The sequence below is a fragment of the Selaginella moellendorffii genome, unplaced genomic scaffold (genome assembly GCF_000143415.4).
Source record: "Selaginella moellendorffii unplaced genomic scaffold, v1.0 SELMOscaffold_49, whole genome shotgun sequence".
Taxonomy (NCBI): domain Eukaryota; kingdom Viridiplantae; phylum Streptophyta; class Lycopodiopsida; order Selaginellales; family Selaginellaceae; genus Selaginella; species Selaginella moellendorffii.
Genome location: NW_003314310.1, coordinates 1,080,809 through 1,104,692, shown reverse-complemented (window position 1 = coordinate 1,104,692; position 23,884 = coordinate 1,080,809). Strand labels below are relative to the sequence as shown.

The window sequence follows — 23,884 nt, the reverse complement described above, 5'->3', positions numbered from 1 at the left end:
TTGCCACACGTTGTTGTCTACACTTGCGTCATGCGGTAGATCCAGTTTTCATTCTTTATGGCAATGGCCATACACATGCATGTGCACGAGATGAGGCGAACCTGGTTGTGCGTGTGGGCGATCTCGAGCTTGAGTTGCAGTCGTTGCGGGTGGTGCTGAGTCAAGCTTTTGACCTCATTCTTGGTATAGATTGATTGCAGCGCAATCATGCCAAGTGTGACTTTGAGGTTTCTCCCCCTTGTCTCATACTTCCTTATGTTTCATCCATTCCTCTCACTTCCGTACCTCTTTGTCCCTTTACTTCTACCTCTGCTTCTATTACTTTTGTTTCCCCACTATTTCCTCCTATGTTTCTATCTTGTTCTGCTCTTCCCTTTTCCGATCCCTCCGAAGATCTTTGTGTTGTAGCTGTTGATCAGCTCATGAAGGAGTATTCTGATCTCTTTGAATTTGACCTATCCTTTGGGGCCAAGATTGCCACACGTCATCCAATTCCAACTGGGGATGCTCATCCAATCAAGGTTCCTGTTCGTCGTCGGTCACCCAAGGAGATCAAGATTTTACGTGCAAACGTCAAGGAGATGTTAGAGAAGGGTGTTATTCGGAAGTCGCGGAGTCCTTGGGCATGTGAACCTCATATTGTGATGAAGCCTGATGGGAGTATTCGTTTCTGCATCAACTATCGTCCGTTAAATGAAGTAACGATCCCAGATGTGTACCCTCTTCCTCACACGGCTGATCTCTTGGATCGTCTAGGGCAAAGTCGTTGGTTCACCAAGCTCGATCTTGCTTCTGGGTACTGGCAAGTACCGATGGCAGAAGAAAATATTCCTAAGAGTGCTTTTCATACACCATTTGGTTTGTACGAGTTCTTAGTGATGCCGTTTGGTTTGAACAATGCTCCAGCAACTTTCTAGCGGATAATGGACGAGGTTCTTTGTGATATGCCAGAGGTGACTGTTGACTTTATTGATGATGTCTTGATTCACTCGGAGGGGATGTGAGAGGAGCACATTCGTGATGTGTGTAAAGTGTTGGATCGGCTACAAGATGTTGGTTTAAAGCTGAAGCGGTCGAAGTGCGTGTTTGGATCCAAGGACACAACTTATCTTGGGTACCGTATTTCTCGTGAAGGTTTGCAAGTTGATCTTGACAAACTTGTAGCCGTTCTAAAGTTCCCTACTCCGAAGTGTGTGAATGATGTGCAGTGCTTCCTGGGCAAGGTGCAGTATTTTGGTCGTTTTGTGGATCATTTTTTTGATCGCACTGCACCGTTGCAAGTGTTGTTAAAGTCATCAACGTCATCTTTCATCTAGTCTTCAGATTGTGAGCAGGCGTTTGTGAATCTCAAAGAGCTGTTAACGACTCCTCCGGTTTTGGCATATCCTGACTACACTCAACTTTTTATTTTGCGCGTAGATGCTTCTGATATTGGTCTTGGAGGTGTGTTGATGCAAGAAAGCCCGAGTGTGCTTGGTCAGCGTCATCCCATTGCATATATAAGCCGTACGTTACAACTAGCAGAAGTGAACTACTCCACGACAGAGAAGGAGTGTTTAGCGGCAGTTTGGGGTTTCGAGAAACTTCATGCATATCTACATGGTTCTTGGACATTACATGAAGGTGATCATGCTGCCGTTACTTCATTATTGAAGCGAAAGAACCTGGTTGGTCGTACTGCTCGGTGGGCTTTGAAGCTTCAGATATATAATTTTGATGTTGTTCATCGCCCAGAGAGTTCTATGGCTGATGCTAATGTTCTTTCTTGAGATCTTCTTCCTTCTCCGCTCTCTTCTTATGTTTCTGATAAGCCTGTTGTTCCAGCATCTATGGATTTTCTAGACGAGGATTCTATGCCATCGGCGGTTGCTGTACTTGACGTTCAGTGTCCACAAAGTGCAGAGCAAAATCTACCTTCTCTTGATGAGGTTCGTGAGGCTCAAAATATTGAGCTGTGGATTCGAAGGCTTCGAGATGCATTTGAGAATCCTGCATCACTTGCTGATGACTTGCCTTTTCGGCATTTACATTCTCAATATCGTCTTGAAGATGGCCTCCTTTATTTTGTGGGGACGGATCCTGATGATCCTTTACGGCTGGTGGTGCCTTCTATCTTTATTCCGTGGTTTCTCCATGCCTACCATGATTCTCCTGTTCTATATGGGCATATAAGACATCGTCGTGTGACCGAAAAGCTGCGCAGGTCTTTCTATTGGCCGGAGATGCGACGTGATGTTATCCAGTATGTGCGTAACTGCGTTTGGTGCCAAGCTTGTAATACTCCCCCTTGTGCTACGGAAGGACGGTTGGAGTCAATTGCAGTTTCCCGTCCGTTTGAGTTGGTGGCATTTGATCTTATGGGACCTTTTCCACGATCGACTGCTGGCAATGAGTATGTTATTATTGCTTCTGACTACTTGACTCGTTGGGTGGAAGTTGGTGCTCTTGTTAGCACCTTTGCAACTGCTATTGGGGTTTTACAAGAGAACCCTGACTGCCTTCCATTATTCCGAGAGGAGGGGATATGTGAGGGCCAAGTGTACGGCTACAATGCCGTATACTAATATTAGTGTAGTGGGATTTTGGTAGCCGTTGGATTAGTTTCAATCCGGACCACTCGCTCCTGTATATAAGCTAGGGTTTTTGGGCTAATTGATATGCACATTTCTGTATTTCCTTTCCATATTCCATGCACTCACACTAGTATATTCTAGTTTATTTGACCATTTAATGGTTGACATTCAATAAGATTAATCTTGTGTATATAAAATATAAAAATGTTTATAATTATAAATTTCCATTTGATCATTTAGATTAATAAATAGGAATAACACTACTTTTAAGCAAACTAAACATTGCTACATGCATCAGACAACAAATTATTATTCATTTTACATTTATTTTGTAGTGGATTACCTATATTCTCATGCTAAGTGACTAGTATATTGAAATAATACTAGATTCTGGCTCTATTTTACATAATGGTTTTGATGTTGGGATTTGGATGTTTTGGGGTTGTTCTTTGACTACACACTTGGGAATTTAATTCTATCCCTTTTTTCAGTATCTAGTAAATAAATAACTAAAAATTTAATTTAAAATATAAGATGAAGTTATATAAATCTCTTTGGGTAATAATAAATTTAGCTTTTTAGAATTTTTTCTGGTTCTATTCCTTATATATACACAAAAGCTTTTACATAATTATATTTAGAGGGAGGATAGTGTAAAGTTTCTAAATACATATATATATTACCCTATCTAGATAATATATTCATTATCATATTATAGTATATAAATATATAAGTGATTAAATTTTCTATTGTACTTTAGTCATTTAACTATGCCCTTGACCACTTGGAAGGTCTCATTCACAACCTTATCCATCTTGGGGTACTTGTTATCTCACAGATGTAATCTCACTTAGTCTAAATGTTTTATGTGTTCAATCCCACTTTAAACACATAAAAGTATTATTGATATCTTAATTTGTTTAGCTAAGGCTATGTCAATTTGCCTTTATTTCATTGGTAGCCTAAGACATTTGCACTATAGTCTCATCTCTCCAAAATTAGGCCATCCATCTAAAAGTGGTCATCCTATTATTACATCTTAAAATCTTTAAGATGCCTCCCCTAATATCCCTCCTTTTATCCCTACCAAGTCTCTTTTCGTCCACAACAATATTTACTAACATTGCAATTGAATAAGGCCTTAAAGGCGTGATCATTAAATTTTATTAGCTTTTAAAACTTCTTCATCACGTGACCATATTTTTTATCACTAAGCAAGAGGATTATTCCTCTACCTTTCTACTTAAGATGATATTTTAAAACACTATAACCCAACTCAAGCCTTGTAAGTATTCCCCTTTACTTCTACCTCTAAGGTGCCTCAACCATGTGGTTAGAGCAAGGTTTCGATAAGCTATATAAAGTATTCAAATAGGTAGTGTTACTGTAGCATACTTTATCTTTCTCCCCTTAAACCAATTAGAAAATGGGTAATTACTTGATAAAAGAGCCTTTAGTGGCTATTTTATCCCCATTTATCCCCAAGGTTCCAAGGATCCATGGTGACAATTTATCTAAATCTCATCCTATGATCACATGCGCTTTCAAATATGTCAATATCCTTATTGACTCCATTTCTGCACTAAATTTACCAATCATTTCATTGTGTAAACCAATTATTCCATGTGAGGCAACTAGTCATCCAACACCTCTATTTCCACATAGAATCTACCAATCTTTCTATTGTGTAGATCAACTATTTTACCTTTGTCTGTGGATACTCCACATAAAAGGAAGAATGTATATATGGATGCCCAATATTGCCACTCTTTTGACACCCTACTCTTCGAGTTGAGCCCAGCCAAAGCAAATTGGACTTACTAGATGTCAATCAATATGTGGTGTAATTCCTCTAAGCCAACCAACAAAGTCAGACCCGAGACCCCTTTCTAATACCAAATGTAAGCTCCTGAGTTTGGACTTCCCGGGAGGTCACCCAGCTTAGTATTATTCAAACCCAAGGACACTTAAACCCCAAATATCCTAAAACCCTTAACCGATTGGAAAAAGGAGTGCACTTTTGTTCATAGGCCATTTCCCTTTATATTTAAATCTCATGGATTATCTCTCAAGTTTTTTTCTTTGGTTGCTTACAATCTACCACGCTTCCCTGCAAGTTCACACCCTCGTGAACAGAAGTTAAGAGCCGTAGCTCTTTTGAGAGCCCCGCTCTCTTGACACCCTACCTCTCAGGTCGAGCCCAACTGAAGCAAACTAGACTTCCCAAATATCAATCAACATGTGGTGCGATTCCCCTAAGCCAACTAACAAAGTCAAACCTGAGACCCCTCTCTGATACCAAATGTAAACTCCTGAGTTTGAACTTCTCGGGAGGTCACCAAACCTAGTATTATTCAAACCCAAGGATGCTTAACCCCAAATATCTTAACCGATTGGAAAAAGGGGTGCACTCTTGTTCATGGGCCCTTTCCTTTTATATTTGAACCCCATGGATCGTCTCTCAAGTTGTTCTCTTTAATTGCTTACAAATATGTATAATTTCAAATTTAGGAGTAGGAATATACCTTACTCAAATGTATATTATATTTTTTAAGTAGCCAATAATCAATGGGAATCAAACCCATTATTTACTTTAATACCACATGTAACGCACTTTATCTCTCTCCCTTTAAACCAACTGGAAAAGAGGCAATTGTTTAATGAAAGAGCCCTTAGTGACTATTTTATCCCTATTTATCCCTCAAGGTTCCAAAGATCCATAATGACAGTATATCCAAATTTCATTCCATGATCACATGCATTACAGTTACTCACACTTAGATTGGGAGCATCAATTATTCCATTTCCTAAGGAAGTTAAATCTAGCTTTTGAACACTTCAATAAATTACTATATTTGTCCATTTATGTCTATTTAATTTCCCAAGGGAGTTATAGCCGACTTTTGAACATTTAATCAAGTCACCCTATTTGTCCATCCATGTTTACTTCAGCTTTGGGCTCCTCAGTAATTATATTATCACTTATCATGTGGGTTTAACCTTCTTTAGTCATACTAGCCTTTATGTAAGCAGTTAAATTTTCCATTATACTTTAGTTATTTAACCACACCTTTAACTACTTAGAGAAGTCTCACTCACAACTTTCATAAATTTACTGGCATCAAATCTCTCTTGTCAGGCTTGCACTTTTGTCTATTAAAGAACATATTAGCCCTATGAATGGCATCTATGTTATTTAATTTTCACATTTGATCCAAGTGCTTTATGTATTTAATCCCATAATAGACACCCAATTTGGTCCATCCATTTTTATAAATAAGAAAGGGTCTAAACCCCAATTACATACTTATTCTGATATCTTGAACTTAATGTATTTCTCAAATATTTTATATAAATTATTGATAATGTTTTAAAAAAAATTAATAATTTGCTATGCATTACATGAAACAACACTTGGGCTTACTTAATAATAGTATTATTTCTATTTATTAATGCAATGGAAATTTATAGTTATAAACATGTTTATAATTTATAAACACAAGATTAATTATATTGAATATCAACCATTAGATGGTAGAATAAACTAGAATATACTGGAAAGTGTTTAGAAAAGTTTATAAATTATAAATACAAAATTAATCTAAATGAATAACAACCATTAAATAATAGAAAATTCTAGAATATCCAAGCATATTTTAAGTATATTCACTCACTCTCTTTACAGGTTTGCTTAAGAAAACTAAAAACCTTCTTAAGTAAGAGATTTGATTTACATTGTCAATTTTATTTTAAAATTAAAACAATAAGCTACATTTAGGGCTTATGGATGACGAGGGAGTTTTTCGCATTCCAGGCGCGCCAGTGGATGCCGTCTTCATCGATCCGCCAGCCCTCCTCAGCTCTGGGTATGTCGATTTTGCCCTCGAATCCAGCACGTATTACGCACGGAATGTGAGAAATCACGAGCGTGAGCAGTGCATTGGCGAGAAGAGAAAGAGGAAGAAGAAGAAAGCTGTTCTTAATCCGAAGGAGGTTCTAGCTCAGCAGCGCCACCAGGTGCTAGTTTTCTTTTTCTCACTCCTTCGATACTCTTTTTCTGTTCGTTTCTCGTAATTTCTTCCCGTGGTGTTTGTTCTTGGTGGATTTGATCGATTGTCTGTGTTTTTCATCAGGAGGCAAGAGAGATTCTGCTAGAGTCTCACAAGGCATTTATGTCCAATGAACCCGCGCAAGCAAAGCTGAAAGAGATGGTAAAACTCAAAACAAGCAATGCAAAAGTGGAGGACAACAGTGATTTTATAGCTTTGTCTCAGACATTTCAAGCTCCACTCTACGATATCACGCTTTCCTCACAAGGTGGGAGCATGTTCGAACTAATGTTTTGCTTGCTTCCTTCTAACAACTTCCCAAACTTTCGAGTCCAGGAAAATGTGTCCCGCTCTTTAACAATCTAGTGGAAGCTAGCTCCTCCGCGGAGGAAGTCGCTTCAAGCGCTGGCTCAGACTTCCTTCTTCCGAAAAACAGTCGGTTTCTCATGGTAAGTTCTGCATTTGAAATGTTTTGTTAATTACATACTGTTTTTGCAGACCGACTTCTCTGAAATTCACCGGCTAATTCCAGGCAAGAAAGTCTGTTTAGATGTATTTTTTCACAAACTTGTAGGCTCGTGTCAGACTCACCATCAACAGGTTATAATCTTATCATTATTGATCCTCCCTGGGAGAACAAGAGCGTCCACCGAAGATCAATGTAACTTTCCGTTTTCATTCTCGCTTTCACTAACTTCGTTCTTTTCCTTTTTAGTTATCCAACTCTACCAAATAAGTATCTCTTGTCTCTTCCCCTGCAACAATTGGTACACAGCAGCGGTGCTCTGATAGGCTTATGGATAACAAACCGAGAAAAGCTTCACCAGTTTGTAGAGAAGGAGCTTTTTCCTGCATGGAAACTAATTCCAGTCGGCGTGTGGTACTGGCTCAAGGTCGTGGCATTTTCTTTGGAACTTTGGTTTCTAACTTTGGAAAGCTGCAGATAACTGACGCGGGAACGATGGTTAGCGAACTGGATTTAAACCATCATAAGCCATACGAATGTTTACTGGTGGCCAGTACTCTCATGCAGGCAAGATTGCGTTTTTTCGTTTGCTTAAAGTTCTGTATTTTATGTAGGACCACAACGATGTTCCTCACAGACGCGTCGCTATTACTGTACCAGGCCAGCATTCGCGGAAGCCCCCGCTTGGCGGTATCCTTCCCCTGTCTCCTTTCGAAACTTAACAAAAAGAACAGTACTTCTTGCAGATTTTGCACCGAAACCGGTGAGAGCTTTGGAGCTGTTCGCGAGGGAAATGAACGCAAACTGGACCTCGTGGGGAAACGAACCACTTCGTTTTCAAGGCAAAAGCTATTTTGTCGAGCGAGTTCCTGAAGACTTGACTCTATCTGGAAACGACACAGTATGATCTTTAGAATTCTTGGTTCATGATTCTTGCCACTACAATCCAGATTGCATAATGACATGAGCCAACTATGTTCTGTGGACTTCTTCAGCATCGGTGGACCCATCAGTAGAAGCATGCGGTCAAGTAAGTCTTTTGACACGGCAATGAAATGAGAAGCGGAGCTCGAGCAATGCAATGGCTAGGCTCTTGGTTATTGTGAAGCTGTGCATCCTCCTCTTTATTCCAACGTACAGAATTGCTAGCGGCCAGCTGCTGACATCAAAGAATTCCACACGATGCTCAGATCTCTACACGTTTACTAGCCAGCAGTATCGCAGGAATATCATCCAGGCTTTTGGTTCTCTGGCAAACACCACGGATTACAAGACGGTGATCATAAACAGCAACAAGAATGGCTCTACAGTTGACACAGTGTTTGGCCTCCTACAATGCCGTGGAGACATTTCCTCCAGCGACTGCAATGCCTGCGCTTCGACTGCCATCAACTCTCTCAATGGATCCTGCGTCAGAAATTCTACAAAGGGGGGACGGGTGCAGGAAGAGACGTGTTTTCTACGCTACGAAGATCACTACTTCTTTTCGAATTACTCTGGAATCGACTCGGCTCTGGTGAACTGCTCGTCCGGCATCAGTAACTCCAGCCAGTACCGTTCGAACACAGACACCGGTTTTGCGTTTCTGAGAGACCGTATTCCAGGTAGTGCTGGTGGCTTCATGATAGCTGTTGCTGGAACTTCTCCCGACAACAGCGCGTACGTTCTGGGACAATGTGTTCGTGATCTGAGCACTTCTGACTGCGCGACCTGCTTGGAGAAAGCCAGAAGCTCATTGTCCAATACTTGCAATGGCAGAGATGGAGGAGCTTGCTACCTGGCTGAATGCAATATGCAGTACGAGAGTTTCAAGTTTTTTGGTGGAGTTCCCGTCAACGCAAGCAGCAGTACCGCGGTTTCCACTTCTGGCGGAGGTGATTGTTCTTCATTCTTATTGTTTGTTATATTTTTAAACCTTGTTGTCTTTCTGAAGGTAGCAACAAAGCAAGAAATGTAGGCATAATCGTGGGAGTAATCGCCGCAGTGCTGCTAGTTGCTGGTATAGCTCTTGGTATGAATTGGAGGTGGCGAAAAAATGGTAAATTTGGTAAATTCATTTAAAGCCAGCTTGTTTGGAAGCACTTACGAATTTTCATTTCTGCGATAGCCAATGACTTACAAAGTACCTTGCATCGCGGGCCAGTTACGTTCCCATATCGGATGCTGAAATCGTCCACTGCAAACTTCGACGAAAGCCACAAGCTCGGTGAAGGTGGCTTTGGTGCTGTTTACAAGGTTAAGTTTTTATTGTTTTTGCAGCAGTGAAAACTCATGGATCTCTTCCTGAACAGGGATATCTTCCAGATGGATCCGAAGTGGCGATCAAAAAGCTCACCGTCACCTCCAAGCACGGTGAGCTTCAGTTTCTGAACGAAGTCAAGGCAATCAGCAACGTGCAGCATCGGAACTTGGTAAGGCTGCTTGGATGTTCTACGGAAGGCACAGAAAGGCTTCTCGTCTATGAGCTCCTCAAGAACAACAGTTTGGAAAACGCTTTGTTCGGTAAGTTTGATCTCTTTATACTTCTACAGATTGTATTGAAGCTGGCTGGCCGTGTCTCAGGCCCTGTAGAGAAGCCCCTGTCCTGGGAAACTCGCCATAACATTCTCTTGGGAACTGCTCGTGGTTTAGCATATCTCCACGAAGACTCACAAATACGAATAGTACACAGGGACATCAAACCGAGCAACATTCTCCTGGATGAGTTCTACGAGGCCAAGATAGCCGACTTTGGATTGGCAAGGCTGTTCGAATCGTCCCATCAGCTGGAGGTTCTAACCACCAAAGCTGCAGGAACATAGTAAGTTCCATAGTACTTGATGTTTTACAACATGCTTTCGATGATCTTGCAGTGGCTACATGGCGCCAGAGTACGCACTCAATGGTCAGCTGAGCGACAAGATCGATGTTTACAGCTATGGAATCGTCATTCTGGAAACCGTGAGTGGCAAAAGAAACCGAGACAGATCACTGGTGGACGAGGTACTTGAAAAAATTAGTGTTTGTATTTAGATTTGTAAGGCTCGCGGAATTGTTTTCCAGGCATGGCAGCTTCACGCTGACACAGGAGGACTATTTGGCGGCTTTGTGGACCCGAAACTGGAGAACGAAGTTTCCAACAGCCAGGCGCTGCAGCTGGTGACACTGGCGCTCATGTGTACTCAAGACTTGCCTCAGGCGCGGCCGTCTATGCCTCACGTCGTCGCGGTGCTGGCGGGGTACTCAAACGCTCACGTTCCAGAGAACTTGAGCCGATCATCTTCACTCTCCTACACAGCCATGCGATCCAATGACTCCACCAGGATCTCCTCGGGAGCTTCCAATGAATCCCCCCAGATTTCCACCTTGGGGCCACGATAGTTCCATTTTGATTTTGGAGCTTGTGGCGAGTGTTGATATGTTCTACGACGACACGAAAGGTTTAGAGAGACCTTTATTTAGAAACGCAAGAGTACCTTATTTGCTGGTTCGATAGTCTAGACTTTAACGTGAATAAAAGATATTTGTGGCTGTAAAAGATGGTCACAGCTGAAACACCCCGACTTGGTGGTTGCCGCGGCTGAGAATTACAATTCGGTCCGACTTCCAATGCAAGCGAAAGGACAAATCAATCGTCTCCTCGCTTTCGCTTTCTTCCTCCTGCAAAGCACAAGATAAGATTGACAAAAGCAACAAGGCGCGAAGATTACCACTTCCTCGAGATTCTTCGATCCACTCAAATTTCCGATAATGCTACTGCTGGATGATTTTGGGGAGAATCCTGGCGAGGGTGGTAAGAGAACTAGCTTTGTGCACTGGACGGGCACGGTGGAGCGGCTCAGTTTGTCCCACCAAGCAGCGCCAACCGACCACCATCGAAGTATCAATCCTTGATGTGAGAAAGCTACAAGACCCTGGAGCATGCAAACGAGCGATTAGAGTTTTTTATCCAGCTCAAGCTAAAATACCTCGCCATCATTCGAGAAGCTCAGAGCGGTAATTCCTAGCGTCCGAGTGGAGCTTTTAGCACTGGGAGACAATGCTGGATGTCCGGGAGGTCCACTGGCATCAAGAACCTTCATAATACTCGCACTGACAAAAGAAAGAAAAAACATAAAAAAACATGCTACAAAAGAAAAACATTACCTGTAAAGGTCATATACATGAATCCTAAGCGACCGGATGTCACCCACTGGATCACCAACTGCAAGTTTGCCAGCTGCTGATTGAGCAACCGGATGGTAAAGAGCAACCATAGGAAAAGCTTGAGACATCTCCTTGATCACTTCCATGATAATAGGAAAGTTGTGCCGTCTTTGCAGCGAATCCGCAGGATCCAATAGACGAACAGCCAGCGAAACAATCTGCTAGCACAGAATAGTCACGAGCTATAGCAAAAAAAAAAAGATAAAGATAAAGAAAAACTGACCCGTCCAAGACACGCAATGACAGTCGACGGAGACGTACGTATAACTTGAACTAGCGACGTGAGTCCCAGTAAAACGCTCGAAGAAGATTTCGTCGATGCTACTCTTTCCAGAGCAATCAAGAAAGCGTGCATGTCCGCGAGCGCAAGAGCTGACAAGAGCGCTCGGTGGTGTTCCGTAGTAGCAAAGTGACCACCGTGATCCCCGTCACCGCCAATGCATTGGATGAGAAAGAGCACGTCCGAGGTGAGCTGGGACACTTCCTCTGACTGTATAAGTGGCTGCCAAGTGCTCGCCATCCCAGCACACAAAACCTCCGCTGCTGTAGCACTGTGCCTATCACTTGTTCGCACTAGCTTGAGCAGTAAGGGAGCGGTGGAGCTCGACAAGTCATGCCGCACCAAGGACTTGTGCCAGATTGCCAATGCTCCACACATGATGATTCTGCAAGCTCTACCATCCTGGTCCGAGCCACCTGTGAGGCCAAGCCATGTTTCCTGTCCTCCTGACGATTCTAGCCACTCGAGAAGATCATCGAACGAGGAGCCGTTATCATTCTGTAAAATGTCTGGCACCGCTGTGGATGCTGCAGAATGGAATAAGAGACGGGCAGCCAGTCGGACATGCTCAGCAGGATCTTGCCAGAAACATGAAAATATCTGCACGTGAAACTCAGTTTAGAAGATCACATGGACAACTTTGCTCTTCTCACCTCCAGACAAGCATCACCAAGTTTCTCAACAGCTCCAGCCGTGTAGAAAGCAGCTAGAGCACTGGCCAAACACTCGTATCATAAGCTCAACCACAAGAGGAGAGTTATTACCTGCAAATCATAGAGCCGGGAGCTGAAAACGTGAGCAAGCGCTGAGCGAGCGACACCATCGTCAAAGCTCGCAATGAGAACAAAACCGACGAGCGGCTCCAAAACTGCGGAAAAAAAGTTAGTATGGCGATGAGGAACGGAATGGCAACCTTAGAAGCTGCTTCTTTCGTTGGAAGTATTAGTGTAACGCTCCCTCTGTTCCCAGCTATACCTGCAGCAACACGATGGTGCCTCGGTTGGAATACTTGCAGCTCGTTTGCCACAGATTTGTCAAGCTCCTCATCAATTCCCCAAAAGTGAAGAACTGAAAGGCTCAGCTTCAAGAGCTTCTCGTCAACAGTGCTTAAAAGCGACGTCATGTCGAAGTGGATGGCCGCTATACCGGGAAACGGGCATCCTGCTCTGATAGCATGTTGCTTGCAGTGTGGATCCATACTACCTTGCACCTGGCTGCTTGTGATTTCTTGCGAAGCCATCGGACTATGTACATCGTCAAGAGGTAGAAGCAGCGAAGAAGCCGAAGTGAAGTCCCCATGCAGCTCGGTGGTACGCCTCTTCCGACTTGCAAAGTGCTTCAGCATCGACTGAGCAGCTGCTCCACGAAGTATACGCTCACGAGCACCGGAATGGATGTCCCATATGTACAAAACCAGCTGACCATCGCCGGCAGTGCACAGGACTGCAAGATAAGCTCTGAACTCGTCCCACACAACTTGTTGTATCACACCAGCATGCCCCGGAAATATCCTCTCGGTTCTCAAGCTCGTAAGTGACGACAATGCCACGGTCGAATCATCGGCCACGGAGACGAAGCACTCATCCCAAGGTGGCGAGGACTCTGGTGAAGGTAAAACAAACTGCCTTACAGGAGCAACGTGTGGATGAAGAACTGCTATCAAGCTCCTATTCCCTGCTTCTATATCCCATAAGCACACCGAGCCGTCCATACTTCCAGAAAGTAACACTTGCCTCGACTCGGACTGATGAACAGCAAGGCACTGGATCGATGGGCCGTTCTCACTCGCGTGTACTTCTTTCCTCCCAGGCTCCAGCTTTATAAGATCAAAGTCCCCGTTGGCGTATCCACACACGAAGATCGATGGAACTAGAGTCCCATAACTGGGAACAAGTAGCGAAGACGTGATGGTAATGCTGTTAGCAGTTTCCAAACCTTTCCAAAGCCGACCAGAGCTACCATAGCTTGCTCTTCCTGTAGCAGCACCTTTCCAACTGGAAGTCCACACTGCTACACTGGCCTCCTGATTATAATCAATACGAACTATGATGTCGCCGATAGAGCAGAAGGTGATCTTGCAGCCTGCACTTCCTTTGAGACCTGGCACGACACTAATGCGAGCGACAGAATTGCTTCCCTCCACGGAGTAAACGGTGGCTGATCCCTGTCCATCCCAAACTAGAAATTGATGTTTCTCGACGTCCCTCAGAAAGTATCCACCGACCAAACACGTACCGTCTTCCCGATAGACTATCGACAAGGTTTCAAGCGATCTTAGCATCCATCCCAATGGAGAAACCAAGAGCAAAAGTTTTCCATCATTGGACAGTGAGACTGCTTCAGCTGCTTCTACATGAAGATCTCCCTCCACACCTTCCTGGCCAGACTTGTTCTTGGACCATACTTGAAAGTTGCCTTCTAAATCCGCAACAGTAGCCTTAAACTCGTCCTGCCGTGCTACCACCACTAAGTCGTTGATTTCCCTCAGTCCAAGGAGCCCATGGTAGATGTTCTGCGTGACTCTAAGCGTGCTCGTGTCGACAACAAGGACGCCACCTTTTGCCTGTCCGGAGCTGCTAGAATTGTAACCAACGCAGACGTGTTTCGTCTCACCAGGAACACGAGAAACTGATGTAGGCTGCGCAATCGATGGAGGCAACCGTCGCCTCCTTAAACACTTCCCAGTATCGCTATCCCATACGCACATTCCCCGCTCGCTACATACGCTAAGAACTCCACCTTGACTCTGGCTCTGGCTCCGGTCGCATGCCTGCAAGCCAACTATAGCAGCAGTATGCCCGCAAAGTAGCGCCAGTGGTAGCACATCCTGCGTAGATATCCTTAGTTCAAGCACCAAAAACAAAAACGAAAAAAGAAAGAGATGGAGATCCGCACCTCTGGAACAAAGTGCTCCCCACACTCATCCTGCCAAGAGCCGAAAAGTCATGAGAGGAAAATTTGGATGAGAAGTTCCAGACCTTTGAGGATGAGCGTGAATCAAAGCTCCACAAAAAAATCTTGCCATCGGCAGCTCCAGTCCAGATTGTCGCAGGCTTGTCCAGAACAAGCGCCACTCGGACATCGTGCGCAAAGGTGTTGGATGCCCACAAGCCTTGCGAAACTTCTAGCTTCATGGGAAATCTAGAAGGAACGTATCAGTCGAACCATCCCTTTTGTCTATTACGCTCCAGGCGTTGTTCTCTCTGCCAAGAGCACCCAAAGTTTATAATGTTGATCGAGTGGAGATCGATGAAATCTAGAAAGAATATGTCTTACCTCTATCTTCTTGCACGATTTATAGACCTTGATCACGTCCTTGCATCGATTCTTATCGGAATTCCTCTCCAGGCCTGGACGAATCGTCATGACTTAGCTCGAATCGTCGATCACAGCACTTACACTTAAGACTAGCAGTGTACTGTGGATAACACATAGAATCCGCAATGCGCATCACGCCGGATCCCTCTTTGAGCTTCTGCGGGCCAGATCGCGACTCCATTCCCTCCATAGACCCTAATTTCCACTCTAAAAATGTAGGGTTCTTAGTTCTAGAGTAAATATCTAGCTAGAGCTATGGAGGCTTGGGCTGCAGAGATCTTGGAGGCCGCCAACGATCCAGGCACGGTGGAGTGGGTGAGATCGGTCCGGCGCTGCATTCACCGCAACCCGGAGCTGGGATTTGAGGAGCACCAGACGAGCGCCCTCATTCGCAGGGAGCTGGATGGAATGGGGATTCCCTACCGGTGGCCAGTGGCCAAGACAGGAGTGGTGGCGACCATTGGGAGCGGCGATCGGCCGATTGTGGCGCTCAGGGCGGACATGGACGGTCTTCCGATCCAGGTACTGAAAGGAAGAACTAGATTTTTTTAAGCATTGGCTCTTTGAGTAGGAGATGGTGGAGTGGGAGCACAAGAGCCAAGTGGATGGGAAAATGCACGCTTGTGGACACGATGCTCACCTAGCCATGCTCCTTGGCGCTGCTAGGATTCTCTCGCAAAGGCGCCATCTTCTCAAAGTAAGCTCTCCTCGATCGAGTCTTTTCCTTTGTGCTTGAAAGTTTCGCTTGCGCAGGGAACGGTGCTTCTTCTCTTCCAGCCAGCTGAAGAAGGCAAAGCTGGCGCTCAAGTTATGGTCCAGGATGGAGCTCTTGGAGACGCCGAGGCCATCTTTGGCTTGCACGTAGCACCGGAAGCTCCGACGGGAATCATCGCGCTCCGGAGAGGACCGTGCTTAGCCGGATCTCGCGCCTTCGAGGCCGAGATCAAGGGCCGAGGTGGTCATGCCGGTTGTCCAGATCACACTGCCGATCCCATCGTTGCGGCCTCGTTTGCGGTGATCAGCTTGCAGCCGCTCGTCTCTCGAGAAATGGATCCTCTTGGTAATCAGGTGAGCATCTCAACGCTTATTCGAGTGTTGTTTGTTTGTTTTTTTTTTTCCTTTTCTTTTCTTTTTTCTTTTTTCTTTACATTTGCGAAGGTTGTTTCTGTGACTAGCATAAGTGGTGGGCATACCTTCAATGTCATTCCAGATTCTGTGACTCTTAAAGGCTCGTTCCGCTCCTTCTCCAAAGAAGGCATGGCTAAGCTTAAAGAGAGAATCCAGCAGGTTTGTGAGAAGCTTTTCTACATACAAACAAGCTCTGAAACTTGCGTTTTTTAGATCATCGAGAGCCAGGCAGCTGTTCACAAATGCACCGCTCGCGTAGTCTTCGATGGAGACCGCCCGATGTATCCAGCGACGATCAACGACGATAAATTGCACGACCACGCATCCTGGGTCGCAACGTCACTCTTTGGAAGCCACTGCGTACGCAACATCAAGCCGGTGATGGCTGCCGAAGACTTCTCGTTCTACTTGGAACGCATTCCAGGCATGTTTACTGGCCTGGGGATTCACAGCGAGGCAAAAGGGACTACTCATTTCGTCCACTCCGGTCTCTTCCGCATGGACGAAGACATGCTCCCCTGGGGAGTAGCGTTCCAAGCAGCCGTAGCCGAAGCATACATCAACGAGCTCCAGCCTCCTCTCGGACGGACGTAAACAGCAACACAGCTGACAAATTCAAGGTACTATCTTTTCTTCTATGTTCTGCGTGGACGAACCACGTTTGGTTTTAAACAGGGCGCGAATAACCATGATAAGTCACGAGCACCAAGAACTCCGTGATTTAGAACGAAGTAAATATCAGACATTTCCAAGCCAAGGCCCAGCGTCCGAGCTCTCGCATCCTCTAGAGCTGACACACTCGCAGGAGCCGCCTAGAAACGATGGTAAGCTCTCCGCGTCGACGAGCTCCAGCAGCCTGGGCACGTAGTTGGTTCCGTGAACTTCGATCTTCTTCTGGGTTTGCTTGTCGAGCCACGGTTTGACGATGCTCCAGAGCGCTTTGAAGTAAACCGGCGCGTTGACGATCACCATCTTTCCCAGGAACTCGGGGTAAAAATCCTGGTCGATCCGGAGGATGGCTCTCACGAACTGGCGGACCTGTTTGCTTACGTGCTTTACCACCTGGAGGAGCGAGGCAAGAAAAAAGATGGAAACTTTTACAGCAAACGAGCAAAAAAAAAAAAAAAGAGGAACTTTACCACTCCTTTGAGGTCGAGAATCGCGAGTGATTGAGTGATCGCTCGGCCGGCGTCACGGGACGCAGCAGGGAGCCTGACATCCACGAAAATCTCCCACTCTTTGATGTGATCCAGCAGCATTCTCTCCATACTTGTCACTTTAAAGAGCTCTTCCAAGCGCAGCTTTCCCAGCCTTTCGATGTAGATTGGCCTTCCCAACTTGTCCACCTTGTGATAGAAACGCGGATAGAGCTCTTGCGTTGCATCACGCTCTTGGAAATCAAACTCCTTTTTCCAAAGTTACTCGGAGGAGTAAGAACTTCGGGAAAGCTTTTGTAAAAGTTTACCTGTTTGAGAGCGTCTGCTCGAACTTCTGCGCGCCATTGGAGCATGGCCTCGTACATGGCCTTTGCCTTCCACACATCAAACGATCTTGCCTTGAGAAATCTCACCAGGGTATCGACGTCCCCTTGAATCTGGCGATCGCCCAAGAGCTTTTGCAGCCTCTCCAACGCCTCATTTTGGGACTCGTCCAGTGCGTCGACCATTTCTTTCTCGTTTTTACTCTTTCTGGCAAGATCCGAGCTGTTTGTCACGAAGAACTAGAGGATGCGATCAAATTCACGGACTTCACACACATAAAAAGTGAAAGGTCGGACAAAGCAAGACTCTTTAACTTGCCTCGTCGCGAGATGGAGAATCTCTCCACCGAAAAGCCTGTTTAACAGCCTCTTGAGGCCGACTCATTGTCTGCTACTCGACGACACTGTGACTTCCGATCGCCCGAAGCCACGAAAAAGCAAAAACAACTTGATCTGCTCACCGCAAAATACGATCGGAGCTCTTTTCCGAGACGAAGACATGACTCCAAACTTGGGCCTAGCAGCCAAGTATCATATGATATTCCGCAAAGTATATCCCTGCCTTTGGCGAGCGAAGACCAAGCTCTTACAAAATAAGAGATTCCCGGTTCCTCTTCCTTGTCTGTAAAGTTTGCGGCACACATCCTACTAGAAGAACAAACAGGATATATAGGCTAGAAGAAAGATCAAGCGCATCAATCAATCAAACAAGAGAGGACGAGAAAAAGAAGAGAACACCTCGAATCGAAACGTACTTGGTTGTTGCCATGCACACTCATCCAAGAATCTAAAGCTCCCGACTGTCAATCAATCGAGAAACATTGAAAAACTCGCGCGAGAACATGGTTGACGCAATGCAAACAAAGAGAGAAAAACTAAAGTTTCCGCAAACCTGGCAGCGTCACAGCGCGTTCCCTCGAGCACAGGAGACCTAGGTGGAGTTTTAAATTCAAATTCAAAAAAAGAGACGTGCGCGCGCGCGGGACGCGGTCCATGAACCCTAGAAAGGCTCTTCCTCCTCGCTCCTTCCTTCCAATTCATGGATGTAGGGCCGATCGAAAACGACCCCCTTTTCTTTTCGCGCGATTGTCATCTTGTTGTTTATTGTCCATGCGAGGATCTGACAGCCGTATGCCAAGTTGCCCCGGCCGAGAAGAAATGCATCCCATTTCTTCCTCTCCTCCAGAGGAAAAAGGAAAAGAAAGAAAGAACAGGTCGTCAGAGAAATGGGAGAGGAGAGGAAAGGGATTTGCCGATGCTGCTGCTGCCACAGGATCAATCAATCACAAGACCCCAGCAAGCAAAGAAGCAGCGCGCACTGCTGCGCGGGCGCAGAGAACAAAAAAGTTTTCCAGCAAGTTTTCCTTTACCCTCGAATGGGACGTGTTCATTCGTCGTGTCATCATCAATTCAATCTTCCTTTTTCCCCTCTTTCTTGCTCGCCCAATTCGCACAAGCAAATCGATCGCTCGCGAGTCGCGACAGTAAAATTCCAAGCTAACCCCCAGACAATGATTTTCTCGATCATTAAAATCCCTGATCCCATCGCCCCACCAAACACTTGTGTGTGAGATCATCACACCTGGTTTCACTGTTGCTGCCCAAAATTTCCCATGAAGCTGATCCAGCCAGCAAAATTCTCCAGTTCCTCTCTGCCAAGATCAGCTCGATCGATCCATTCCATCGCTTCGATCGATGAGACCGCGCACCCCACCCCAGCCAGTTTTTTCTCTGATCAGATGCTTCAGACCGGGACAGCGACGCCTGGCCCAATTCGTAAAATCAGAGGAAAAAAAGATCGATCCATTCATGCGATTGCCATAAAAACTTTCCCCACTGCGCTGCTAACTCGATCTTTCTTTCACGAGAAATCAATCAATATGATACACACATGGGCGTCTCTGCCAGGACTGGCACAGCAAGAACAAACAAAGAGGAAAAAAAAAACAACACCTCTATATATATGTATACGTAAGCATATCTGCCGCGCGGCATGCCGCCCAGCCGGGTATCAACACTGCACGGCATACCGCGCGGCACGATCGTCTGTGCGCCGCGCCGCCGCCGCCGCCCCCTTGGCTCGCGATTGCTCCGTGCCAAAGGGATTTATTTTCCTTGGCTGCCGCCTGGCCATGGCGATCGATCTTAGATCCTCCCCTTCTGTCACAAACCAATGTACACGCTTGTAGATCGATCGGCCGCGCGCGCCAGCCAGCCAGCCAGCCAGCAGCAAACCATGAAATGAAAGAATTGCCCCCTTGCTGCTCGTTTCATTCGCTCCAAAATCTCTTCTCGCCCGATCGATCGCCTCGAGGAGCGGATGAAACGCGCAGCAGCAACCCTCGAAAGAAGAAAAAAAAAAAAAAAGCCCCCCCAATCCTCTGTACGTATCGCTTCCTCCACCATCGCTTATTTTTTCCAGTGAGTTCCTCTGTTTTGGGAGAAAACAGAGCACTGTCGATCTCGGCTCCAATTCCTCCAATCCTGCCGGAAATTCCCCGAATCCCGCGAGAACCCACTTCACATCTGATCGATCACCGCCGCCAGTCTCTGCAATTCGGGCGACATCGGCCCAAAGCTCGCCAGATCCACAGCCGCCGTGTGCGCCGCCCAGGAGACCACTCCTTGATCAGCCGACGACGATGAGATCATCCCCTGCGACGCCTTGTGCGCGCTGCCGTGGCTGTCAGAGAACTCCTGCATCGCACACGACACTGGCAGGAGCTCCGACACTGCTCCCAGCGATTGGCTCTCGCACGACCCATCCGAGCTCTCGAGCTTGTGCGAGTAATTCCACAGCGGCTGCTGGGGATGAGACGATCTCGATGTGCTGCTCGTGCTGCTAGTGCTGCAAAGATTCTCCCAGCCATTCCCCCCTCGGTGATGATCCAGAGGATGGTGGTGGTGGTGATTGAGCATGACCAGCGAATTGCGCATTAGACTCGCGGAATCCGTGTCGCCATAGAAGGAGGATTGCAAGTCGGACGATCCGCCCGTGAAATCCATGCCCGCCGATGGAATCGACGAGGAATTCAGGTGATTTCCCTGCTGCTGCTGCTGCTGCTGGAAGACCCAAAACACTGGATTGGTGCTGTAATTGTTGCTGCTCGGGACCGGGAGGAGCGATGGGAAGCTAAACTCGGGCTTGGCACCACCGCCCAGCAGAGGATTTCTTCGCGGAATCGCGTCTCTCGAGGAGGGGGTGGAGAGGAACTTCTCGAGCAAATTGTCCGTGATGAGCTGCTGCTGCTGCTGCTGCTTGATCAAGCTGGGAGAATTCGAATCCAACGCCATCTTCTGGAGCTTCGCCGCCACTGGATTGTCACCGCCGGCGCTCTCCAAGAACTTGCCCAAAAAGTTATCCGTGGTGAGCTTGTCCGGCTTGTTCGTGCTCGCGATCTCGTCCGAGGGATGCTTCTTGTGATCCACCGCCGCCACCTGCGCTTGATTCCTCGGCGCGAACAAAATGTCCTCGAGAACCGCGGGATAGATCCGAGGCCTTTTGCTCGCCGGTTCCACCAATTGTTGATCCAGATGGTGCGTCTCGTGCGGAATCGTCGTGTTTGTGATCGTTGTGGCTGTGGAGTTTAGATTGGAGCTGGAGATTGAGGAGCTCTCGGGATTGATCGCGTGCTCCGACGCCTGGATCACTGGCTTGTGTGTGTTGGGATCTATGCCGGCCTGCCGGAGCTTCTTCTTGATGCAAGTGTTCCAGTAGTTTTTGATCTCGTTGTCTGTTCGTCCGGGGAGCTGAGTTGCGATTTGCGACCACCTGGACAAGAACACACAAGAAATTTCCATTGCTCGATCAGCCAACTTCTCAAAAGCTGCGGAATTCACGAGAATTCACGAGAATTCACCACTGAATTTTGCTCTCACCGGTTGCCCAAGGCCGAGTGTAAATCGATGATGAGTTTCTCCTCGTCCGCCGAGAAAATCCCTCGCTTCAAATCCGGACGGAGGTAGTTGATCCATCGCAATCGGCAGCTCTTGCCACATCTCTGCAATCCTGCGAGAAAAAGATCATATCATCACAATCGAGCAAAGGAGGTCCTACATTTGGGAAGGGAAACAAAGCAATACGAAGATCAAAAGAGAAGAAGACCACGGCCTCCAATTCCAAATTCCAGAGAGGTGACACCAAGAAAAAACCAAGAACGCAGTGGATTACCTGCTTGTTTGGGCACTGTACTCCAGCATCCATGCCCGTATTTCGTGATGTAATGTACCAATTTCTCGTCCTCCTCGGGCGACCATAGCCCCTTCTTCAATTTTTGCTTCTGGCAGCAAGAATGCCGACCCATGCCTCGTCCAGGGAGGAGGAATTCTGGGCCGCCAACTTGGATCGGCCGCGGCGAGCTAAATCCCGGGAAGAACCAGCGAAATCAAGGAGAATTCATAGGCATTGACTAGAGAAGACTAGAAAAAAGAGAAAAAAAAATGGTAGCAAACTAGGAGGATTAGGGTTCTAGCGGAGTCTCGAGGAGAGGAAGGAAATGCTGCCCAATTTTCGTGTCACTGCGACGAAATCCCATCACTCATCAGTGCCGCTGCTGCCACTCCTCTTTGTACCCCCCTCCTCCTTCTCTGGATCATAACGCACAATCCCGCGGCCTTTCTTCCCTGCTCGCGCTCGCGCTGCTGTTATAATCTATCCACACTAGCTAGCAAATGCCGGAATTTCTTTCTTGCGCGGCAAGATTCGTCGATCCAGCCCGGAATGCCCGCAGATCCTCCTCTCCGCGGCCTGCTGTGACAATCTGACGCAAGAAAAGAATCGCCGAGAGTCATGGCCCCGGCGGCCTTGTGATCGATCGGCCGCGAGCGAGCGAGCGAGCAAGCGAGCGATGGAGGAGGAGATTGGGGGATGAATGAGAGATTTGGAGTTATTCCTCCAGGAATTCAAGGACTCGCGCCAGCGGGGACACGAATTCGTCAGTAGGGCGTCAGGGATGCTACGCGCTGCCGATGCCGCTGGAATCGCTGAAAATACTCTTCCCTCTTTTCTTTTCTTTCTCTCTCGCCTCCTCTCTGGCTGCACAGAACCCCTGGTCCGCTATGACATGGCTGCGAGCCGACGTGGCACGGGAAAAACACCGACGTGGATTGCCACCACCGACACCGCCTCGCCAGGTAAAAAATCACTTTGCCGCGCTTTTTAAACCCGCGCCAGCATATTCGCCGGCGCTGCTGCGTGGTGCCATCCTGGCCCTTGGATGCCACTTGGCGTTTGACCAAGCACTGGAGCCGGCCAGCTTTTTCTCCACAGGCCCGTTGACTTCGTCGAAAACCTAGTAAACCCGCATCGCTTATGCTTTACAATGTTTTACGGGATTTCTTAATCACACATTTCTCGTGTAGATTGATTGGAATATGCGGCCTATCCCCAAGTAGTAGGCCGTGACCTCATTCATACACATGCCAATCTCTTTCGGAGTCATCCTTTTGCTTTCAAAACTTGCGAGCGAGCCAATCACGAAATGAGCGAACAAGACAAGGCATCAAATCAGGCGTAGATACCACGCCCTTTAAAATTGGAATGGACTCTCATAAACGAGCGTTGATTAAACAAGCCCTTGTTCTGATCACCAAAGCTTCCAAGTCAAACTTGGGGAATTTACAAAACCCAGGATCACGGAATCGATCAAATTCCAGCCTAGAGTTCAACACAATTCGAAGAACAAATGATCAGCACCGTCGTCATGTCCTCGTCACAAGGCGTCATCGACGGTCGCTAGCATGCCACGACCTGCCGACGGCCACGATTGGCTCGGGTATCACGGAGGTCAGACAACACAGATTTACGCCCAGCACGGACAAGCAAATAGAACATGTACCAGCATGAAAACGATGTAAACTCTAAAGACCAACGAGGCTAAAGAAGGAGAAAGCGAGATAGGGCACACCCGTGAGATCATCGATCATCACAGGGAGATTTTCCAGTGTAGCCAGCACAACAAGAGCCAAAAGGCGCACAGTGTGATCGATCAAGAAATTAAAACTATAACTATAAGATGTATGGATGTTCTCCAAATTCTTGTTCCATGTTTTTCCAAATCGCATTTAAGATGGGTGACGTACGTGAAAACAAATGCCAACGGGCTCCATGAAAGATTTCCGGGACCACGAAGAGCTTTGTTCGCTGCTATAAAAATCCCTGGCATCTTTTTTCTCTCTATCGATCCATACACACACAAGGTTTCATACGATACGAAACTTTCGGGAGAGGAGAGAAATTAAAAGACTCGTGCCCTAAAAACTTGCCACGTTGCAAGCGTACAGCGTGGACTCTCCGCCGCATTGATGGACGGGGCCCGCCAACGTGGCGGCCACGTGGTATTGCGCCGAGAATTCCTGTCGGTCCGTGCCGCGGTCGCTGTCTCTACACGCTCCAGGACCGTTGGA

At 46.6% G+C, this 23,884-nt stretch overlaps 6 protein-coding genes across 10 annotated transcripts; 3 read left to right on the top strand and 3 right to left on the bottom strand.

Moving 5' to 3' along the window:
• The first annotated feature begins 6,353 nt into the window (after positions 1–6,353).
• LOC9648115 (methyltransferase-like protein 2) lies at positions 6,354–8,074 on the top strand. 3 transcript variants are annotated; one of them, XM_024686565.1, is made up of 10 exons: positions 6,354–6,590; positions 6,707–6,890; positions 6,959–7,071; positions 7,121–7,154; positions 7,208–7,283; positions 7,338–7,515; positions 7,566–7,655; positions 7,703–7,778; positions 7,835–7,989; positions 8,039–8,070. In XM_024686565.1, the coding sequence occupies exons 1-10, from the start codon at positions 6,357–6,359 to the stop codon at positions 8,045–8,047; spliced, it is 1,149 nt and encodes a 382-aa protein (XP_024542333.1). In that variant the 5' UTR covers positions 6,354–6,356; the 3' UTR covers positions 8,048–8,070. The 3 variants fall into 3 exon arrangements, with proteins under 3 accessions (XP_024542333.1, XP_024542331.1, XP_024542332.1); XM_024686563.1 differs by having other exon boundaries at positions 7,823–7,989; XM_024686564.1 differs by having other exon boundaries at positions 7,823–8,074.
• Positions 8,075–8,149: 75 nt separating this feature from the next.
• LOC9647901 (cysteine-rich receptor-like protein kinase 2) lies at positions 8,150–10,618 on the top strand. Of its 2 annotated transcripts, none has more exons than XM_024686558.1 (7): positions 8,150–8,962; positions 9,022–9,126; positions 9,196–9,323; positions 9,380–9,590; positions 9,651–9,888; positions 9,941–10,070; positions 10,131–10,618. In XM_024686558.1, exons 1-7 carry the CDS (start codon positions 8,170–8,172, stop codon positions 10,446–10,448), a joined length of 1,923 nt encoding a protein of 640 aa, XP_024542326.1. In that variant the 5' UTR covers positions 8,150–8,169; the 3' UTR covers positions 10,449–10,618. The 2 variants fall into 2 exon arrangements, with proteins under 2 accessions (XP_024542326.1, XP_002981615.2); XM_002981569.2 differs by having other exon boundaries at positions 9,022–9,135.
• On the bottom strand, positions 10,509–15,057 carry LOC9648113. The gene is made up of 12 exons (XM_024686552.1): positions 14,953–15,057; positions 14,830–14,903; positions 14,532–14,756; positions 14,449–14,478; positions 12,467–14,380; positions 12,318–12,421; positions 12,207–12,267; positions 11,497–12,153; positions 11,214–11,431; positions 11,036–11,159; positions 10,778–10,981; positions 10,509–10,727 (listed from the first exon to the last, which is right to left on the bottom strand). The coding sequence occupies exons 3-12, from the start codon at positions 14,685–14,687 to the stop codon at positions 10,611–10,613; spliced, it is 3,585 nt and encodes a 1,194-aa protein (XP_024542320.1). The 5' UTR covers positions 14,688–14,756; positions 14,830–14,903; positions 14,953–15,057; the 3' UTR covers positions 10,509–10,610.
• A 16-nt stretch (positions 15,058–15,073) lies between these two features.
• Positions 15,074–17,111, top strand: LOC9647900 (IAA-amino acid hydrolase ILR1-like 1). 2 transcript variants are annotated; one of them, XM_002981568.2, is made up of 6 exons: positions 15,074–15,393; positions 15,443–15,568; positions 15,625–15,939; positions 16,030–16,158; positions 16,213–16,619; positions 16,675–17,111. In XM_002981568.2, exons 1-5 carry the CDS (start codon positions 15,127–15,129, stop codon positions 16,591–16,593), a joined length of 1,218 nt encoding a protein of 405 aa, XP_002981614.1. In that variant the 5' UTR covers positions 15,074–15,126; the 3' UTR covers positions 16,594–16,619; positions 16,675–17,111. The 2 variants fall into 2 exon arrangements, with proteins under 2 accessions (XP_002981614.1, XP_024542329.1); XM_024686561.1 differs by having other exon boundaries at positions 15,625–16,158.
• On the bottom strand, positions 16,694–17,972 carry LOC9647899 (phosphatidylinositol/phosphatidylcholine transfer protein SFH1). The gene is made up of 3 exons (XM_024686575.1): positions 17,465–17,972; positions 17,139–17,405; positions 16,694–17,061 (listed from the first exon to the last, which is right to left on the bottom strand). The coding sequence occupies exons 1-3, from the start codon at positions 17,663–17,665 to the stop codon at positions 16,738–16,740; spliced, it is 792 nt and encodes a 263-aa protein (XP_024542343.1). The 5' UTR covers positions 17,666–17,972; the 3' UTR covers positions 16,694–16,737.
• A 1,443-nt stretch (positions 17,973–19,415) lies between these two features.
• On the bottom strand, positions 19,416–22,828 carry LOC9647823 (transcription factor MYB120). Its single transcript, XM_024686559.1, has 3 exons — positions 21,651–22,828; positions 21,359–21,488; positions 19,416–21,251 (listed from the first exon to the last, which is right to left on the bottom strand). The coding sequence occupies exons 1-3, from the start codon at positions 21,781–21,783 to the stop codon at positions 20,000–20,002; spliced, it is 1,515 nt and encodes a 504-aa protein (XP_024542327.1). The 5' UTR covers positions 21,784–22,828; the 3' UTR covers positions 19,416–19,999.
• Positions 22,829–23,884: the final 1,056 nt, after the last annotated feature.

Coding starts and splice junctions, on each gene's coding strand:
- LOC9648115 (XM_024686563.1), top strand. CDS start 6,357: ATGGATGACGAGGGAGTTTTTCGCATTCCAGGCGCGCCAGTGGATGCC. Junction 7,072..7,120: donor AAAACAGTCGGTTTCTCATG/GTAAGTTCTGCA, acceptor CTGTTTTTGCAG/ACCGACTTCTCTGAAATTCA. Junction 7,779..7,822: donor GCGGAAGCCCCCGCTTGGCG/GTATCCTTCCCC, acceptor CAAAAAGAACAG/TACTTCTTGCAGATTTTGCA.
- LOC9647900 (XM_024686561.1), top strand. CDS start 15,127: ATGGAGGCTTGGGCTGCAGAGATCTTGGAGGCCGCCAACGATCCAGGC. Junction 15,394..15,442: donor TGGACGGTCTTCCGATCCAG/GTACTGAAAGGA, acceptor CTCTTTGAGTAG/GAGATGGTGGAGTGGGAGCA. Junction 15,569..15,624: donor AAAGGCGCCATCTTCTCAAA/GTAAGCTCTCCT, acceptor TCGCTTGCGCAG/GGAACGGTGCTTCTTCTCTT.
- LOC9647901 (XM_002981569.2), top strand. CDS start 8,170: ATGGCTAGGCTCTTGGTTATTGTGAAGCTGTGCATCCTCCTCTTTATT. Junction 8,963..9,021: donor GGTTTCCACTTCTGGCGGAG/GTGATTGTTCTT, acceptor GTCTTTCTGAAG/GTAGCAACAAAGCAAGAAAT. Junction 9,324..9,379: donor GCTTTGGTGCTGTTTACAAG/GTTAAGTTTTTA, acceptor CTTCCTGAACAG/GGATATCTTCCAGATGGATC.
- LOC9647899 (XM_024686575.1), bottom strand. CDS start 17,665: ATGGTCGACGCACTGGACGAGTCCCAAAATGAGGCGTTGGAGAGGCTG. Junction 17,406..17,464: donor GAGCAGACGCTCTCAAACAG/GTAAACTTTTAC, acceptor CTTTGGAAAAAG/GAGTTTGATTTCCAAGAGCG. Junction 17,062..17,138: donor TTCTCGACCTCAAAGGAGTG/GTAAAGTTCCTC, acceptor TCGCTCCTCCAG/GTGGTAAAGCACGTAAGCAA.
- LOC9647823 (XM_024686559.1), bottom strand. CDS start 21,783: ATGGGTCGGCATTCTTGCTGCCAGAAGCAAAAATTGAAGAAGGGGCTA. Junction 21,489..21,650: donor TACAGTGCCCAAACAAGCAG/GTAATCCACTGC, acceptor TTTTTCTCGCAG/GATTGCAGAGATGTGGCAAG. Junction 21,252..21,358: donor CACTCGGCCTTGGGCAACCG/GTGAGAGCAAAA, acceptor GTTCTTGTCCAG/GTGGTCGCAAATCGCAACTC.
- LOC9648113 (XM_024686552.1), bottom strand. CDS start 14,687: ATGAAGCTAGAAGTTTCGCAAGGCTTGTGGGCATCCAACACCTTTGCG. Junction 14,381..14,448: donor GGGAGCACTTTGTTCCAGAG/GTGCGGATCTCC, acceptor ATATCTACGCAG/GATGTGCTACCACTGGCGCT. Junction 12,268..12,317: donor CCCGGCTCTATGATTTGCAG/GTAATAACTCTC, acceptor GTGTTTGGCCAG/TGCTCTAGCTGCTTTCTACA.